Here is an 18735-nt window from a genome sequence, read left to right as displayed (position 1 = left end):
TTTAGATTAAGTAGTGTGTAAGGTTAGGGACTGATGACCTTAGCAGTTAAGTCCCATAATATTTCAGACACATTTGAACATTTGAACAATTCCAGTTCAAAATGGCTCTGAGAACTATGGGACTTGACATCTGAGGTTATCAGTCCCCTAAACTTAGAACTGCTTAAACCTAATTAACCTAAGGACATCACACACATCCATGCCCGAGGCAGGATTCGAACCTGCGACCGTAGCATTCGCGCGGTTCCGGACTGAAGCACCTAGTACCGCCCGGCCTCAGCGGCCGGTCGTAATTGCAGTCCTAAAGTATTTGGTTGAATTCACGTCCTTTATATTTGCGCGATTTATTGCGTAAGTAAAATTTAGCGCATTCCTTTTACTTCTCATTTAGATGAGTTCACACTTTTCATTATTTAGAGATAATTGCCACTTTTCTCTACATACAGACAGCTTGTCTAAATCATTTTACGATTGGATTTGATCATCGGATGACTTTACCAGGCGGTAAATAACAACATCATATGCAAACTATCTAAGATGGCTGCTTAGATTGTCTCCTAAATCTGTTATATAGATCATGAACAGCAGAAGGCCTATAACACTACCTTGGGGAACGTAAGATATCACTACCGTTTTATTCTATGAGTTTCCGACAATTACTACGAAATGTGCCCTTTCTGACAGGAAATCATTAATCCAGTCGCACAACTGAGACGACAGTTCGTAATCACGCAATCTGATGAGAAGTCGCTTGTGACAAACGGTGTCAAAAGCCGTTTGTAAATCTAAAAATTCCGAATAAATTTGAGATCCCCTGTCGACAGCGCTCATTACTTAGTGTAAATAAATGTCTAGTTGCTTTTCACTAGAAGGATATTTTGTTAATCCGTGTTGTCTATTTGTCAATAAATAATTTTCTTCGAGGGAATTCACAATGTTCGAACACAGTGTATGTTCCAAAATCCTGCTGCAAATCGACGTTAGTTAAATCGGTCTGTAATTCAGTGGATTATTCTTATTCCCTTTATTGAGTATTGGTGTGACCCGTGCAACTTTCCAGTCTTTAGGTATGTATTTTTCGTAAGCGAGGGGTTGTATGACTGCTAAGTATGGAACTATTGTATTAGTTACTCTGGAGGGAACCGAACTGGTATAAAATTTGGGACAGAGGCCCTTTAATAATCATTTAAACTGCTTCGTCACACCGAGGTTATCTACCTCAATAAGTTACTCATGTGTACTTCACATACGACTAGAATCTCTTTGGATTTTCTGCCAGATTTCGAGACAGAGTTTCGTTGTGGAAACCATTAAAAGTATTTCGCACTGAAATCTGCACTAAGTGTCAAGCTGCAGTGAAACATCGCAGATCCTGGAGATTTGGCGTTCTTTTAAACGTGGCATCCTTTTTTCGTTGCTTCTGCAGCTGCGTTCTGGCTTGTTTTGTGTATCATGGCGATGAGTACCATCTCTTATTGACTTATTTGGTGTGTATCTATCGACTGCCGTCACCACTATGTCTTTCAATGTAAACCACTTCTGGTCTACGATTACATTGTTTGGAAGGAGTGGAGAGTGTCTCTTAGGAAGATGCCATGGGAAGTTTTATCTGATTTTTTAAATAGGTATATTTTGCATTTCTTTTTGGTGGATTTGAATGTTGCAGTATTCAGCCTTGAGTGATAAATCCTGTGTCTTTGGCTTCCTTTCTTTCAATGTTGCTTCATGGTAGTCAGACACGGATTCTTCATAATAAACATTTGTGACACGCGACGTCATGGGATGAGTGCCATGAACCTATGGACAGTGTTGGTTCGTGTGCACCTGGTCGACAAGATAAATTCCTGTATCTTACACAGACAAAAGAGTACTAGGTGTCCATCACATTTATTAAAGAATATAGAAAAATCTTTGTCCCGAGTAGACGTTCTTTGTACGAGAGGAGGCGTGTGAGTTCACACACGTTGTTGAGACGTTATCAGATAAGTAACAAGGTCACAGATAAACCGGACGAAACAACGCAGGGAAAGACAGAGAAAAGTGCACAGACGTCTCCTACGAGATTATGGAACTGTGAAGTAAAACCACTCATTACTAGAAATGTTGTAGCACTTATACCAACATTCGTATGCCAGTAACTTATAATCTTCTGCATCGTTTTCAGTACCAATCCGCATTGGTGGATGTCAGATACATGACGCATACGGCGAGAAATTACTTTTCTTTTAGAGTCCCGATTGTCTCTCGCCGCGAAATCCAATAGGGCTGGTTAACACTAATTCAATTGACATCTCGGACATTCGGGAATCCAGCCGGATGTTCGCGTCGTTCTCGCACGATATTTCAACAGCGGGCCTCGCTGTCTTCTTCAGGTGCTACCTGAGTCTGGTCCTTGGGCCGATCGAGTCCAGTATTTATGCCTGGGAGGTGCTGGGCGTTCCCTAATCGATTAGGGATTCCCGGATATCCAAGATGTCAACAGATCGCCGGGAAAGCATGAAGAATTACTAATTCAATTACTTACGTCTGCGATGGGTAACTTAGAACATTTGATAAAGGAGAAAACAGGGATTGTGGATGTGCGTGTTCAGTCAAAGTTTGTTAAGCGGTCAAGCACCGACTGCTGTAGAGTTTACACAGCAAGATTACTCTTATAGCGATATCGAATCAAGCAGTACTAAACCAACGCTATTCAGACCTATCTGTCGGTGCGCTATTGGTGAGTGAACTGGGGTAACGGAAGCTATGGACAGTCTACTATTAAATATCAACATTACTACTAAACCATTTTACTCTCCTGGTCGACTAAACAATATTTTATATCACAATTATTTACTAAAACGTTAGCGATAGGGCTATACTGCCCTCTTAACTTTACCGAGAGATAACTGCAGTCAGTTGTACATTGTTTATTTGATCTACGTGCCATATGGCAGAAATACTTGTGAGTTGGAATTATAAAAGTATTAACCCAATACTTTTACTGTCACTCGAAAATTAAAAATAAATGCTTCAATAGAAGTTAGATCACCATCGCATTACATGCAAGGAATAACTGCAGAACATAAGATCAAATACCTATGGAACATCAAAGAGGAGTATGTTTGGAATTACTCTCATTCAGCTGCGTTCCAACTTCACTCTTCAACGGTACACGTATACATCAACTATATGCAAGCTGGTTGTATATAGACATGATACATGAAACCTCAGTAGTTAATCCATACATATTATAAAAATGGATATACACTACTGGCCATTAAAAGTGCTACACCAAGAAGAAATGCAGATGATAAACGGGAATTCATTGGACAAATATATTATACTAGAACTGACATGTGATTACATTTTCGCACAATTTGGGTACATAGATCCTGAGAAATCAGTACCCAGAACAACCACCTCTGCCCGTAAAACGGCCTTGATACGCCTGGGCATTGAGTCAAACAGAACTTAGTTGGCATGTACAGGTAAAGCTGCCCATGCAGCTTCAACACGATACCACAGTTCATCAAGAGTAGTGACGGGCGTATTGTGACGACCCAGTTGCTCGGCCACCATTGACCAGACGTTTTCAGTTGGTGAGAGATCTGGAGAATGTGCTGGCCAGGGCAGCAGTCGAACATTTTCTGTATCCTGAGAGGCCCGTACAGGACTGCGACATGCGGTCGTGCATTATCCTGCTGAAATGTAGGGTTTCGCGGGGATCGAATGAAGGGTAGAGCCACGGGTCGTAACACATCTGAAATGTAGCGTCCACTGTTCAAAGTGCTGTCAATGTGAACAAGAGGTGACCCAGACGTGTAACCAATGGCACCTCATACCATCACACCGGGTGATACGCCACTATGGCGATGACGAATACACGCTTCCAATGTGCGTTCACCGCGATGTCGCCATCATGATGCTGTAAACAGAACCTGGATTCATCCGAAAAAATGACGTTTTGCCATTCGTGCACCCAGGTTCGTCGTTGAGTACACCATCGCAGGCGCTGCTGTCTGTGATGCAGCGTCAAGGGTAACCGCAGCCATGGTCTCCGAGCTGATAGTCCATACTGCTGCAAACGTCGTCGAACTGTTCGTGCAGATGGTTGTTGTCTTGCATATGTCCCCATCTGTGACTCAGGGATCGAGACGTGGCTGCACGATCCGTTACAGCCATGCGGATAAGATGCCTGTTATCTCGACTGCTAGTGATACGAGGCCGTTGGGATCCTGCACGGCGTTCTGTATTACCATAATTAACTCACCGATTCCATATTCTGCTAACAGTCATTGGATCTCGACTAACGTGAGCAGCAATGCCGCGATACGATAAGCCGCAATCGCGACAGGCTACAATCCGATCTTTATCAAAGTCGGAAACGTGATGGTAAGCATTTCTCCTCTTTGCACAAGGCATCACAACAAGGTTTCAGCAGGCAACTCCGGTCAACTGCTGTTTGTGTATGAGAAATCGGTTGGAAACTTTCCTCTTGTCAGCACGTTGTAGGTGTCGCCACCGGCGCCAACCTTGTGTGAATGCTCTGAAAAGCTAATCATTTGCATATCACAGCATCTTCTTCCCGTCGGTCAAATTTCGCGTCTGTAGCACGTCATCTTCGTGGTGTAGCAATTTTAATGGCCAGTAGTGTACGTAGGTATTTATTTGTACATGTACGTATGTATGTGTCACATCTCCTCCTAAATCACCAGACGATTTCAACTAAACTTCGTACATGATCGCGTACTGGATGGAACGAAACAACCCCACAAAATGAAAAAAGAGGAACGTTAATCGCTTACTACATTTTCGCTGTTTCTTCTTTACTACTAACCGTATTCATGATACATTTTACAGACAGTATTCACATATGCCACTGAGTGTACGAGCAATATTATATCACTGTACGACATACTTCAGGAGATATCACATCATAGACGTTGAGACCAGTGAAAATCTGCCTCACCAAGCAAGACGTTTAAATTAATGCTTCATTGCTACTAAGTCTATTAACAACACTTGGCAGACAATATCCACATTTTCCGCTGAACGTACCTACAAAAATATGTCATTGTACGACACACAGTTCAGGAGATATGACATCACTCTCTGGAATGCCTGAAAAACAACCGCATCATGCATGACGTTTTAATCTGTTGCTTCTTTACAACTAACTCTTGTTCGCATCATATTTCATAGGCAGTACCCGCATATGCTGCTGAATACACCCAGGAAAATATATTATGGTAGGATACAGTTCAGGATATATGACATCAAATTCTGAGATGCCGTATCATGCATGACGTTTTAATTCATTAGTTCTTTATTGCTAACTCTATTCACAACACACATTGCAAGCAGTAGCTACATGTACGACTGAACTGGATGAGCCTCCAAAATTTTATCATCGTGCAGCACAGAGGAGATAGGGCGCCATAAATATTGAGCTGCGTCATAATGAAACTGCAGGGAAAAATTGACTAGAGATACAGGTGAAATGCGTGTACAAATATTTGAGAAATATGTTAAATATATGTGAAGTATATTTGCCATGTGTGTATGCGTGCAAAGTCAAGGCTACAAAGCTGATTTTAAACTATGGAACAATTTCAAACTAACTTGGTATCAAAATTAGCTACGATCTGGAAAGAATTACTGTGGGTTTAAAAACCACCACCCTCCCACTGGGAATGGGATGACATCGTGGAGAGTAGAAGGGAGGATGGGGGGGGGGGGGGGGAGAGGAGATGGATACAGACAGAGTGAAAGAGGAGATGGGCAGAGAGAGAAAAGAGGAAGAGATGGACAGACAGAGGAGAGAGGATTAGATGAGCAGCAAGAGGGGAGAGAAGATGATGGACCGGGAGAGGAGGAAGGAGGAGCAAACAGAGTGAGGAGAAGAAGAGAGATAGGGAGACGAGAAAATGGACAAAGAGAAGAAGAAGAAGAAGAAGAAGAAGAAGAAGAGAAGGAGGAGGAGATGGGATTAGAAGGGCGAGGAGTAGATGGACACAGTGAGAAGGAGCAGATGGGCCGAGGGGGAGCAGCAGATAGACAGAGGGGGGAGGAGGAGAATGACAGAGAGAGGGGCAGGACGAGATGGATAGACAATGAGGGGGGCAGACAGTGATGGGGTGGAAGAAGCGGACAGAGAGAGGGAGTGAAGGAAATGGACAGAGAGGAGGTAAAAGGGGAGATGGACACAGAGAGAGAAAAGAAGGAGAAGGACTAATAGATGAGTAGATACATAAATACATACAGGAGCAACCCTGGGAACTCAGCTAGTAATATTATATAAATGATATCTTGGTTATTTCTGTCAAATACGTAAATTAAATGTACATTTTGCCAGGGGTGCATTCCCACCATTTATTGAGACATCTTAAAGGCGTGCGATACATATGCAGCACTTTTAAGTGAGAATACATGTTGTACCAACTATTCCGACCTCGACACTCACTTGCTCAGTACATATGTTTTATTACATCGTATGGGGAGGCGTTATTCGCAGTGTGAATACTAATATGCTAATAAAGTAGTTGCTCTGCCTTCACCATTAAGAAAAGCTTCCAGTGTGCAACGAATGGCATGTTAGGACGAGTCTGCGGAGCTTTAGCTTTTTACTGAGGATATTTGTCAGCACAGCACACAAACTGCACCATGTTATTACACACACACACACACACACACACACACACACACACACACACACAAAGTTCTAGACTGTCTGGTCCATGACATCCATTCCTTTACTCACCACATAGTATCCCAACAAACCAGACTGGGTACAGTGTCCAGCTGTGAGGACAGCTTTGGTGCTGATTATCGAGCCACCACATGTGTGAGAAGAAATGCCCAGCACCACCCACTGCAGCGATACTTGGTACGGAAACTGCCCTGCAAAGGTACGTCAGTATTCATTGAAGATTAATCGGTGGCGACAGCCTCAGTTGCTGTTGTAAATGTAAGTAATCATTTTAGATCCACAGTTTGTTAGACAAGAGTTAAAATACATGAATATGTTCGAAAATAGGCTAACTGTAATTACCATCTGGCGAACTATTGAGCCAAGCACTGCGATACAGTAGGATATAGATAGATAATGACTTCTATTGCCGGCCGCGGTGGTCTAACGGTTCTAGGCGCTCAGTCCGGAACCGCGCGACTGCTACGGTCGCAGGTTCGAATCCTGCCTCGGACATGGATGTGTGCGGTGTCCTTAGGTTAGTTAGGTTTAAGTAGTTCTAAGTTCTAGGGGACTGATGACCACAGATGTTAAGTCCCATAGTGCTCAGAGCCATTTTTGACTTCTATTGGATCATCAGTCTTCTGACGTGGCCCACCACGAGTTCATCTCCTGTGCCAACCTCTTCATCTCGGAGCAACACTTGCATCCAAAGCCCTCAATTATTTGTCGGATATATTCTAATCTCTGTATCCCTCTACAGTTTTTACGCCCTACAGCTCCCTCTAGCATCATGGAAGTTATTCCCTGATGCCTTAAAGTAGGTCTTATCACAGAATTCATTCTTCTTGTCAGTGTTTTCTACGTGATTCTCTCCTTGTTCTGTGGAGAATCTCATTTCGTATGTTACGCCTAATTTTTAACATCCTTGTACAGCACCGCATCTCAAAGACCAATTCATCTGTTTTCAGCTTTTTCCACAATCAGTCATTCACTTCCATACAAAGCCGTGCTTCAAACGCTTAGACTCAGCAATTTCTTCCTCACATTAAGGCCGATATTTGATGCCAGCGAGCTTCTTTTAGACTCTTTGCAGATGTTACTCTGCTTTTTATGCTCCCTTGATTCGCCCGCCATAACTTTAGTTTCAGAATTCCTTCAGTTTGATTACTTCGTGTTCCTCAGTTTTGCTATTAAGTTTGTCGCCAGTTTCGTTTCTGCTACTTGCTATTTTTATCCGCTCTCTTCTCGGCGTTTAACAATGGAACTCCCCTTGGACTCATAAGCTTGATGTCATTGCTTTTAATTTCACGAAAGATTGCATTGTTGATTATTCCTTCCGACGACCATTTCTTTTTGGATGTCTTCTCGGTTTTCCTGCTGCCATTTCGCCTTGGTGCCTCTCCAACTCATTATTCTTCATTACTTCAGATTGATTCCTCCGGACAATTCTCACGAACTTCACCTGCTCTTCGTCACAAATCTGAGTCTATATCGACTACTGGGCACGTCTTATAATCAAATATGTGATTTAGGATTCTTTGTCTGACCATGACGAAATCCATCCGCAACTGTACAGCGTCTACTATCATTCTTCAAATATGCCTCCCTCCCTTAAGATTTCTAAACAGTGGATTCGACGTTACTAGCTGAATTTTACTTCAGAACTTAATTAGTATTTCTCCTCGCTCATTTCTGATACCCACCCCATATTCATTCGTAACTTTATTTTATATTTCTTCCCCTAAAAATGTCCAAGATTGTGGCATTTAAATCTCCATTTACGTACTTAATTACACGTTCAATATCCTCGTACGCTTTCTGTATCTCTTCATCTTCTGCTTGTTATGTCATCAAGTATACCTGAGCTGTTGTCGTTGGCGTTGATTTGTTGTCGAGTTTGCTCAGAACAAGCCTATCACTAAACTATTCACAGTGGTCACTCTCTGTTCTACCTTCTTGTTCGTAACGAATCCAGTCCTGTTAAAACATTTTCTGCTGCCACGACCATATATGTTAATCAACATATAGCATTATCTTCTTTCCATATCACTTAACTGACCCCCACTATATTCACATAGAACCTTTGCATTTCCGTTTTCAGATTTAATAGTTTCCCTACCATGTTCAAACCTCTGACATTCCACTCTACGATTTATAGAATGTTACCTTTCCATTCGTTTTCCAATCTCTCTTCTCATGGTTAACTTCTCCTCGATCCACCGCGTAAAATGTTACCCTTCTGTTCGTCATTCAATCTTTATTCTCGTGGTTATCTCCTCCTTAGTAGTCCACTCCCAGAAATCAGAATCGGTGACTAACCCGGAAATTTTTGCCAATGGAGACATCATTATGACACTTTTTCAATTACAGGCCATGTGTCCTGTGGATAAACATTGTGCGTTTTTAATGCAGTGGTTTCAGTTGCCTTCATGCCACTTGTGGCACACTTCAATAGTGGCAGAGCAGTACATTAAACAAGGCAGTATTTAATTGCACTGTATTATATGCAGCACGCAATCAAAAATACAAAGTCAGCTTCAGATCAGTTTATCCAACGTACAGGTAACTCTGCCGAAAGACACGTTATACGATACGAAGCAGAGTTTACTACGGCTGGTCAAAGGTCAGATCAGCATCAGTAACGTCAACGAGACAGTATGATGGAAAAGAAAGTCTGATTTATTTTGAGATAAAGTACCTGTTGTGGATCCTCAAAACAATGAAAATGCCTTCTGCCATCATCTGTTGAAGCAAGAAAACAGAATGTATATTACCTGCGCAAAATATTCTATACTCCTGGAAATGGAAAAAAGAACACATTGACACCGGTGTGTCAGACCCACCATACTTGCTCCGGACACTGCGAGGGGGCTGTACAAGCAATGATCACACGCACGGCACAGCGGACACACCAGGAACCGCGGTGTTGGCCGTAGAATGGCGCTAGCTGCGCAGCATTTGTGCACCGCCGCCGTCAGTGTCAGCCAGTTTGCCGTGGCATACGGAGCTCCATCGCAGTCTTTAACACTGGTAGCATGCCGCGACAGCGTGGACGTGAACCGTATGTGCAGTTGACGGACTTTGAGCGAGGGCGTATAGTGGGCATGCGGGAGGCCGGGTGGACGTACCGCCGAATTGCTCAACACGTGGGGCGTGAGGTCTCCACAGTACATCGATGTTGTCGTCAGTGGTCGGCGGAAGGTGCACGTGCCCGTCGACCTGGGACCGGACCGCAGCGACGCACGGATGCACGCCAAGACCGTAGGATCCTACGCAGTGCCGTAGGGGACCGCACCGCCACTTCCCAGCAAATTAGGGACACTGTTGCTCCTGGGGTATCGGCGAGGACCATTCGCAACCGTCTCCATGAAGCTGGGCAACGGTCCCGCACACCGTTAGGCCGTCTTCCGCTCACGCCCTAACATCGTGCAGCCCGCCTCCAGTGGTGTCGCGACAGGCGTGAATGGAGGGACGAATGGAGACGTGTCGTCTTCAGCGATGAGAGTCGCTTCTGCCTTGGTGCCAATGATGGTCGTATGCGTGTTTGGCGCCGTGCAGGTGAGCGCCACAATCAGGACTGCATACGACCGAGGCACACAGGGCCAACACCCGGCATCATGGTGTGGGGTGCGATCTCTTACACTGGCCGTACACCACTGGTGATCGTCGAGGGGACACTGAATAGTGCACGGTACATCCAAACCGTCATCGAACCCATCGTTCTACCATTCCTAGACCGGCAAGGGAACTTGCTGTTCCAACAGGACAATGCACGTCCGCATGTATCCCGTGCCACCCAACGTGCTCTAGAAGGTGTAAGTCAACTACCCTGGCCAGCAAGATCTCCGGATCTGTCCCCCATTGAGCATGTTTGGGACTGGATGAAGCGTCGTCTCACGCGGTCTGCACGTCCAGCACGAACGCTGGTCCAACTGAGGCGCCAGGTGGAAATGGCATGGCAAGCCGTTCCACAGGACTACATCCAGCATCTCTACGATCGTCTCCATGGGAGAATAGCAGCCTGCATTGCTGCGAAAGGTGGATATACACTGTACTAGTGCCGACATTGTGCATGCTCTGTTGCCTGTGTCTATGTGCCTGTGGTTCTGTCAGTGTGATCATGTGATGTATATGACCCCAGGAATGTGTCAATAAAGTTTCCCCTTCCTGGGACAATGAATTCACGGTGTTCTTATTTCAATTTCCAGGAGTGTATATATTGAAATCGGAGAATCTCACATATTTCGTAATGAGACTAACCAGTCAACTCGAGTTCACTATGTGCCAATAACGTCTTTCACTTCAAATTCTTCCTTAACTATATGCCAAGTGTAAAACTTTTACTGCGTAAACTATTGTGATACTATTTCTACTTCTGTTTGTGTGTAACAATAAGTTTTCGAAAGAAAATAAATAACTAGAAACCTTAAAATATTCCGTAAAATCTTTCTTCTCTTTGTGAGAATGAACGTGAACTGGAAAAGTGAGAGGGTGACCTGGAGACAAATGATGAGCTATAAGACGTAAAAGTGCCTCTCGATAGAAATTCAAATTTCAAAATAACTCTTCGCGTAACAGCGCTACATTTGAGGTCCAATGACACATATCTGTCTCTCTCACTATTTTTAGAAACGAAAATTCTGGGTGAACTTCTGAATACACGTCTTCCACGAAAAACTCTTCGGGTCCAGAACCTACACACTCAGCAGCGGGTCTCAAAAAATAGAGTCGGCGAAATCTGTCACCAAAGATCTAAAAATACAGAAGAAGAAAAAGTACCACAGAAGGCGAGGTGCTAACGCTGAAGAAAATTACTGACACTGAGAAGAGGTGCACAAAATCACAGTTAGGAACGTTTATTTCATATTTGTTTTTTTAATGAAGCATTCACATACAAAAAAGAAAGTCTAGCAGCAGCACTTAAAAATGCTTGGTCATCTGACAATCTCCCAGGCAGACATTCTGTTGATAGCCAGGCCCCAGGCAGTGGGTAGCCCAGGGTTCCAGTGCTCTTACCCCCCCCCCCCCCCCCGGCCTCCTCCCGCCCTCCCTCGAAATGTGTGGGCTTATAGTAGATACAACGGAAACTTTCTAGTACCAAAATTCTTTCTTCATATTATTCACTCTTGATTATGAAATGAGTTCCAGGAGTAAATATGTTGGTGAAGAACATCAGGGGAGGATCCACAAACTATATCAAGCTTCAACTTTTGTAAAGCAGAGTAGATGGTGAACAGTTTCATAACACCACTAAATGTGTGTTTGCGTAAAGATTTCGCTATGGTTGAAAATAGATCACCCAAGGACAGGTTTGAGCTAATTAGCTTTCTCCGCCTCCAGTCTCAGTGCCATATTTAGCAACACAAGAAAAGTTCAGGCGCAACATGGCTGAGTCTAGGCTATTTCGGAAAAAAAACCAGAATAGACTCGAAGTCAATATCTTCGTTCGAAAATCTGTGTAAGGTAAATAGATGCCTTTCACACAGAAAAAAGTTACTGAATGATTTTAACAGCGTCACGTGGAGTAGAATATATCTATCAAAGCGAGCAATCTTCAAGCCCCTGTCCAACTATATCAAAGTAAACACTTCCAACCATATAAAAAAGTGAAGTCACTCAGCGAGGAATTTTTCATCGATCATCTTATAAGACAGCTTTCCAACCAGTTGGCTACTCGAAGTAAATTTTCAGTTAGTCCGGTATAACGTGTGTGTTTGGTAAGCCAGCACATTCAAAATTTAGCAACCTTACTTCAACTGTACTGTAAATAGAAACAGGGTCACCATAGCATCTCCAGCCACTAGAATTATTGAGAGTAATCTACTCACTAAAGCACTCCGTCTTCAGGCCACAAGTGGCCCATCGGGACCATCCGACAGCCGCGTCATCCTCAACTGAGGAAGTGGATAGGAGGGGCGTGTGGTCATCACACCGTTCTCCCAGTCGTTATGATGGTTTTATTTGACCGGAGCCGCTACTTTTCGGTCGAGTAGCTCCTCAGTTGGCATCACGAGGCTGAGTGCACCCCGAAAAATGGCAACAGCGCATGGCGGTGCGGATGGTCACCCATCCAAGCGCCGGCCATGACCGACAGCCCTTAACTTCGGTGATGATCTGACGGGAACGGGTGCATCCACTGTGGCAAGGCCATTGACATTGAGAGTAAGGCGAATCATTTAATTTCTTATTTCAGTTCTTGGCAGTGCCTTGCCGTTAAGCACTTCATCTACACTATAAACATTTCTAAGCCAGAAAAATACACTCTAAATTTAAATTAGAAATGGGGAAAATTTTTACCAGTGTACCAACCCAAAGAACGCAGTTCAAACATTACAGACGTCTCAACACTCGAACACTACTTCGAATATTTGTCCTTCCTGTATCAACCTGCAGTTATGAGCAAAGTTTTAGCTGCCTGCTTTTGCGCTCTACAATGAAACAAGGGAAGCTGAATCGACTGACACCATCTGTCCATTAACCAACATATTAACGTGAATCCCGAAGTTATAATTAACATTTCCCTCGACGACTTGGCTTTATTTTGTAATCTCTTGTTAGTTTCTTTGAATTTTTCGAGGTATTTGTTTTCTACTGCTTACTATGTCAGATGACATTTCAGTAACATTGCTGTAAATTAAATATATATTTATCTAGTAGTTTTGCGGAAATTTGAGCTTTTAACTAGTTTATGGATCACTTAAGGCGAATGAAAACAACAAATCAATTCTTATCCGCCTGGCTGGTCTATTAAAATGTTTGATGGAATTTGTATTTATATTATAATATAAATAGTCATACTAGGTAAAATTAGCTTTCCAATTTGCTCAATCCCCCCTCCCGAAGAATAACTCTGTGTGGGGGCCTGCGTGACGGACTGTGTGCTCGAAATATATTATTCGATTAACCTGAGCGCTCTCAACATTTTACCACTTTTGCGGGGCGCGTTGTGAAAGTGGATGTAATTTCTCAAACACGCTCTGAATGCAATTGGAGGGTGTTTCGAAGGAAGAGTTTTTAGACTTCATTAACGAACTGGCTAAGCCCGTAGAAGAGTAAATGTCTCACTGTTAGGAAACGCGGCAGTAAGATTTCTCCAAGAAGTTCGGTGAACAGACTACTATGAAAATACACACACAACGCATCGTTGGTAAAAACAGAGAAATGCTGGGAGGCTTAGGGGTAGAGAATAGTGGAGCTCTATGAATTGCGGAAGAAGGAAGGTAGGTTAGAGGTTAATGCCAGATCGACAGTGATTTTATGAGAGACGGAGCATTAATTATGATCAGTTCGAAAAGAATTTTTAAACTACAATTTCAGCAGTCATTTGTAATTAGTTAGGGACACTATGAAAATTGATGATGGAAAAGTGAACCGCTGCTCTTCCGAATGCAAGTCTAGCCCTCTGATCATCTTGCCATCTCGTTCGCCCTATACCTTACAGCTGTTGAGACAAAACACTGTTCTGACAGAGAAACTGCACATTGTAATACCAGAAAAAGTCTCCTGCTCTAGGGTGCCGTCTTAATTTGTAAAGCTCTCGACTGCAGAACATGAATCCGGCAGATTACAGTAAAAAGTGTACGTATTTGGCTGTAGATACCAAAAACTTCAACTGTTCTCGCAATTGGAGTCGGTAGTGAGAACTGTCTTTTATAATCAACTGGTACATACTTGAGGCACCTCGAAGAACTGCAATGCTTTAACATTTTTGCATAATGATGGCAGCTTCAAGACTGTAGTAGTGCATTCAGCAGGCATACGTAGAAACAGAAGCTGTGTGCCGCACATAGTTACGACATGTGCAATACCGAGAGGGTTCCACGTTCAGCCAGCTTGGAGCAGAAAGAGCAGCTGCTGGTTTTAATACAGAAGCAAAGCAGACAGCTGAGTCGGTCAGTGGTCTTGGTTCGAAAGTGGAGACTGCATCAGACTAGCTTTGATTGGCAGTAGCTTCAGAATATTATAAATATCTCAGTAAAACAACGTCACGTTGCATAATTACATTGTAGATAGAAGAAGTAGTGTGAGGTACTGTATATGTGGTAACACAGTAACGGTTACCCACTACAGCAGTGTAAGGCGCGACAGAGCTACGAACAGAATCAAACTACGATCATCAGCGATTTATCAATTTAAAATGCAACGAAACAAATAATGTCACTACCTAAAGGAGAAAGGAAAGAGTGCCAAATTCTCGAACGGTGTAAATGAGTCTGTTTCCCGAAGTGCGTTCCACTTGCAATGATCATATTCTCTTCTTTAAACGCGGTATACACACACCCATCACATAAAAATACATCTTCATATATTAAAAACCATAATACAATAAGAAGGCAAACGTAAAGAGACGTGTGAGTCGACATGGGTCGTGTATTATGTAATACAGAGAACATGAAGACTGGAATTCAGTTATGTGATCTTTGCTTTTGATAATATCTTATGTTTTACTCGTATGTTGACTCCTAGTTAGCAGCGCGGAGTAGCACGGTTTGGGGCGTCATGTAACGAATTGCGCGTCCCCTCCCGCCGGAGGCTCGAGTTCTCCCTCGGGCGTAGTTGTGTGTGTGTGTTGTTCTTAGCATAAATTAGTTTAAGTAGTGTGTAAGTCTAGGTCCCTTAGGAATCCACACACATTTGAACTTTTTTTTCACTCCCAGTTAATGTAAAGTGTCAACCACCTTGCCGCAGTGGTGACACCGGTTCCCGTCAGATCACCGAATCTAAGCGCTATCGAGCTGGGCTAGCACTTAGATGGGTGACCATCCGGTCTGTAGGGCGCTGTTGGCAAGTGGGGTGCACTCAGCCCTTGTGAGGCAAACTGAGGAGCTACTTGACTGAGAAGTTGACGCTCTGGTCTCGTAAACTGACATACGGCCCGGAGAGCGGTGTGGTGACCACATACCCCTCCGTATCCGCATCCAGAGACGCCTGTGGGCTGAGGATGACACGGCGGCCGGTCAGTACCGATGTGCTTTGAGTTTAAAAGTTAATGTAAAGTAAGCTATCTGATGTCACTGGGGTCCACTACGCAGGCGCCTCCCACCAACTGCAATTTTCTTTTTCATCCCCTTCTGAAGTGAACTTTCCCAAATAGAGATTGGACTCTCCAGTTAGCGACTGTACTATTTCTGTTCCAGTGACATCGCTGTTTTATTTATTTATTTACCGTAAACTTGCAGTAGCCACCTTTCCGATTACGCACACTTCTCGCGCAGATACGTATTTCTGCTTTATTTTGTCTGGCATTGTGTGACGGAAGCGTTCACCGCGTCTTTCAGTCTCGGGAACAGCCAGGTCGGGTGACCTCTTCCACGTTGCTCTTGGTATAACACTCAGATTCACTTTACAGTTGAAATATTGCTACCTACAAATAAATATCTTTCGATAATCACTAGAACAATGTGCGATCAGTCTACCACATATTCATTTATCTTTAGGTTTTGTTAAAAAACAGTTTCTGCAGCGTAGAAATTCTTCATCCGAGGCCAGATTCCTTGCTCCAACGAGGACCTCTCTGCGTGATATTAAGCTACTTACTGACACTTTCTGAGGCACAGTTGAGGCAAAACAGTCCGTGCATTTTCCAGCGTGGAGATTTGCTGAGCTCTTAGGTGGAGTCTAACTGCAGAGCTGAAGTGCTCACACTCACCCTTGGTGGCGTCCTGGCCGCCGACGATACGGCCCCGGAAGCGGCCGAACCCCCGGTGGATTCCGCTGTGCGGGATGCGACGAATAGGCAGCTCGGCCGCTGAAAGGAAACAAGTGGAGGCGTGAGTGAGGGGGTCGTGTTCAGCTACTTGTATGTTGGTATTGGAAATAGCACAAGAGGTTATAATAACAGACTTGATGATGCGTTTTTATACTCATTGACTGTATGCGCTCTAGGCGCAGGTGATGGACGGTAATGCCAAAAACTGATCAGGCAGAAAACTTTGAATAAATAAAAGATAAGTAATACAAGTAACTCGTGCCGATACTAAAGTGTTAAAAAAACCATAATACACGTTCAGTTGACTATATCGTCAATTTATTCATAATTTAATAAATTTCCGGCAGTTTCAAAGTAACGTAAGAATCCTCGTTTACGTTCAAATTGTTCCCTCGGCCTATCACACCGACAGTTAATAACTTACATTATAATAAAACGTAGTCTCATTCGTGCATGAATTACGGGTCTTTACCTGGTCGCCACGTGTAGTGCCTTCTGTTTTTCCCAAGCTGAATGATACCACACTACCTTAGACTTTTTTAAACAGCGGCTATATCATGCGTGCCACTTTCAGGCTCCCTAATATGCAAAAGCATGTATAGTTCTTTTGATACCTACACTATGTGATCAAAAGTATCAGAACACCTGGTTAACCCTAGGACTCACTCTGCTAAAATTTCCTTAGTACTCCATCTGGGGTCATACATGACCCCAATCAATATATAATTGACTGGGTGTACTAATCATTCAGAGAACAACGTACTGTCGTTTAATACTGTTTGTTTACATTTTATTTATTATTTGGACACATTTCACAGCTTTTTTAACAGGTATGTACGTAGTAGAATTAAATTACATATGACAGAGTAATTACATATCAGAAGTTACAATATTACTCTAAGTCATAATTTGTTTCACTCATAAATGTTTCACAATGGCTTAAAATTTACAGAAAATGTGACGAACAACTCAACAGGAAACATAATTCTAACCCGATCCCTGCTTACCGGTACTGCACTTACATCTTCTCCACTGTCATCATTTTCAGCAAGAATATCATTTTCTTCTAATTCATGTAAACAAATTTCATCACTTTGGTCTACCTGTGTCTTCGGCGTCACTACCTCCTGAATCACTACTGCTACGAAATAAGTCTTCCGTAGCTTGTTCTACACTATAGCCAGGAGCAAAACGTATTCCATCCATGCTGAAATTACACTGCAACAACAAACGTACAAACGAACTTCCAGTTTGAGGTTAGTTCTGAATAACACCTGAATTCAGTGTTAACAACTCAAAATACCTAAGAAAGAGATTGTTAGTTGATAATCTATACATTCTATGAATGTTACATATAATCTATCTGGGGTCATAATTGACCCCAACAGTAGTTTTTGTTAATTATTGACTTAAATGTTGCGTCAAGCGCTCTAAAAATTTTTGTGAGAGAACTACAATACTGTGTGGTAAAAGTCATAAAATTCTGGATTTTTACAAGAAATAGAAATATTATTTTATCCATAGTAAAGATGATTGGGGTCACCTATGACCCCAGAGTGAGTCCTAGGGTTAAAAGGGACTTACAAGTTCGTGGCGCCTTCCATCGGTGATGCTGAATTCAGTGTGGTGTTGGCCAACCCTTAGCCTTTATTTCAGCTTCCGCTCTCGCAGGCATACCTTCAATCAGGTGCTGGAAGGTTTCTTGGGGAATGGCAGCCCAATCTTCACGGAGTGTTGCACTGAGGAGCATGTCGGTTGGTGAGGCCGGGCAAAGTCGCCGTTCCAAAACATCCCAAAGGTGTTCTATAGGATTCAGGTCAGGACTCTGTGCAGGCCAGTCCATCACAGGGATGTTATTGCCGTATAACCACTCAGCAACAGGCCGTGCATTATAAACAGGTGCTCGATCGTGTTGAAAGATGCAATCGACATCCCCGAATTGCTCTTCAACAATGGGAAGCAAGAAGGTGCTTAAAATATCAATGCAGGCCTGTTCTGTGATAGTGCTACGCAAAACAACGATGGATGCAAGCGCCCTCCATGGAAAACACGACCACACCATAAAACCACCGCCTCAGAATTTTACTATTGGCACTACACACACTGGCAGATGTTCACCAGGCATTCGCCATAACCACACTCCGCCATCTGATCGCCATATTGTGTACCGTGATTCGTCAATCCACACAACGCTCTTCCACTATTCAATCGTCCAATGTTTACGCTTCTTACACCAAGCGAGGCGTCGTTTGGCATTTACCGGCGTGATGTGTGGCTTATGAACAGCCGCTCGACCATGAAATCCAAGTTTTCTCACCTCCCGCCTAACTGTCATAGTACATGCAGTGGATCG

General features: G+C 43.3%; 1 protein-coding gene across 1 annotated transcript in view; it reads right to left on the bottom strand.

Moving 5' to 3' along the window:
- The window catches only part of LOC126238756 (trypsin-1-like), a 106242-nt gene that overhangs the window by 32938 nt on the left and 54569 nt on the right, over positions 1 to 18735 (bottom strand). The window contains exons 2-3 of the mRNA XM_049947810.1: positions 16323 to 16421; positions 6743 to 6882 (exon numbers count right to left, since the gene is read on the bottom strand). Coding sequence (XP_049803767.1) covers positions 6743 to 6882; positions 16323 to 16421 — 239 coding nt within the window. The remainder of the gene's footprint in view (positions 1 to 6742; positions 6883 to 16322; positions 16422 to 18735) is intronic.

Source organism: Schistocerca nitens, chromosome 1 (assembly GCF_023898315.1).
Source record: "Schistocerca nitens isolate TAMUIC-IGC-003100 chromosome 1, iqSchNite1.1, whole genome shotgun sequence".
In the NCBI taxonomy this organism is placed as follows: Eukaryota; Metazoa; Arthropoda; class Insecta; order Orthoptera; family Acrididae; genus Schistocerca; species Schistocerca nitens.
The sequence above is the reverse complement of the archived record's forward strand: the minus strand, read 5'-3'. Positions and strand labels throughout refer to the sequence as shown.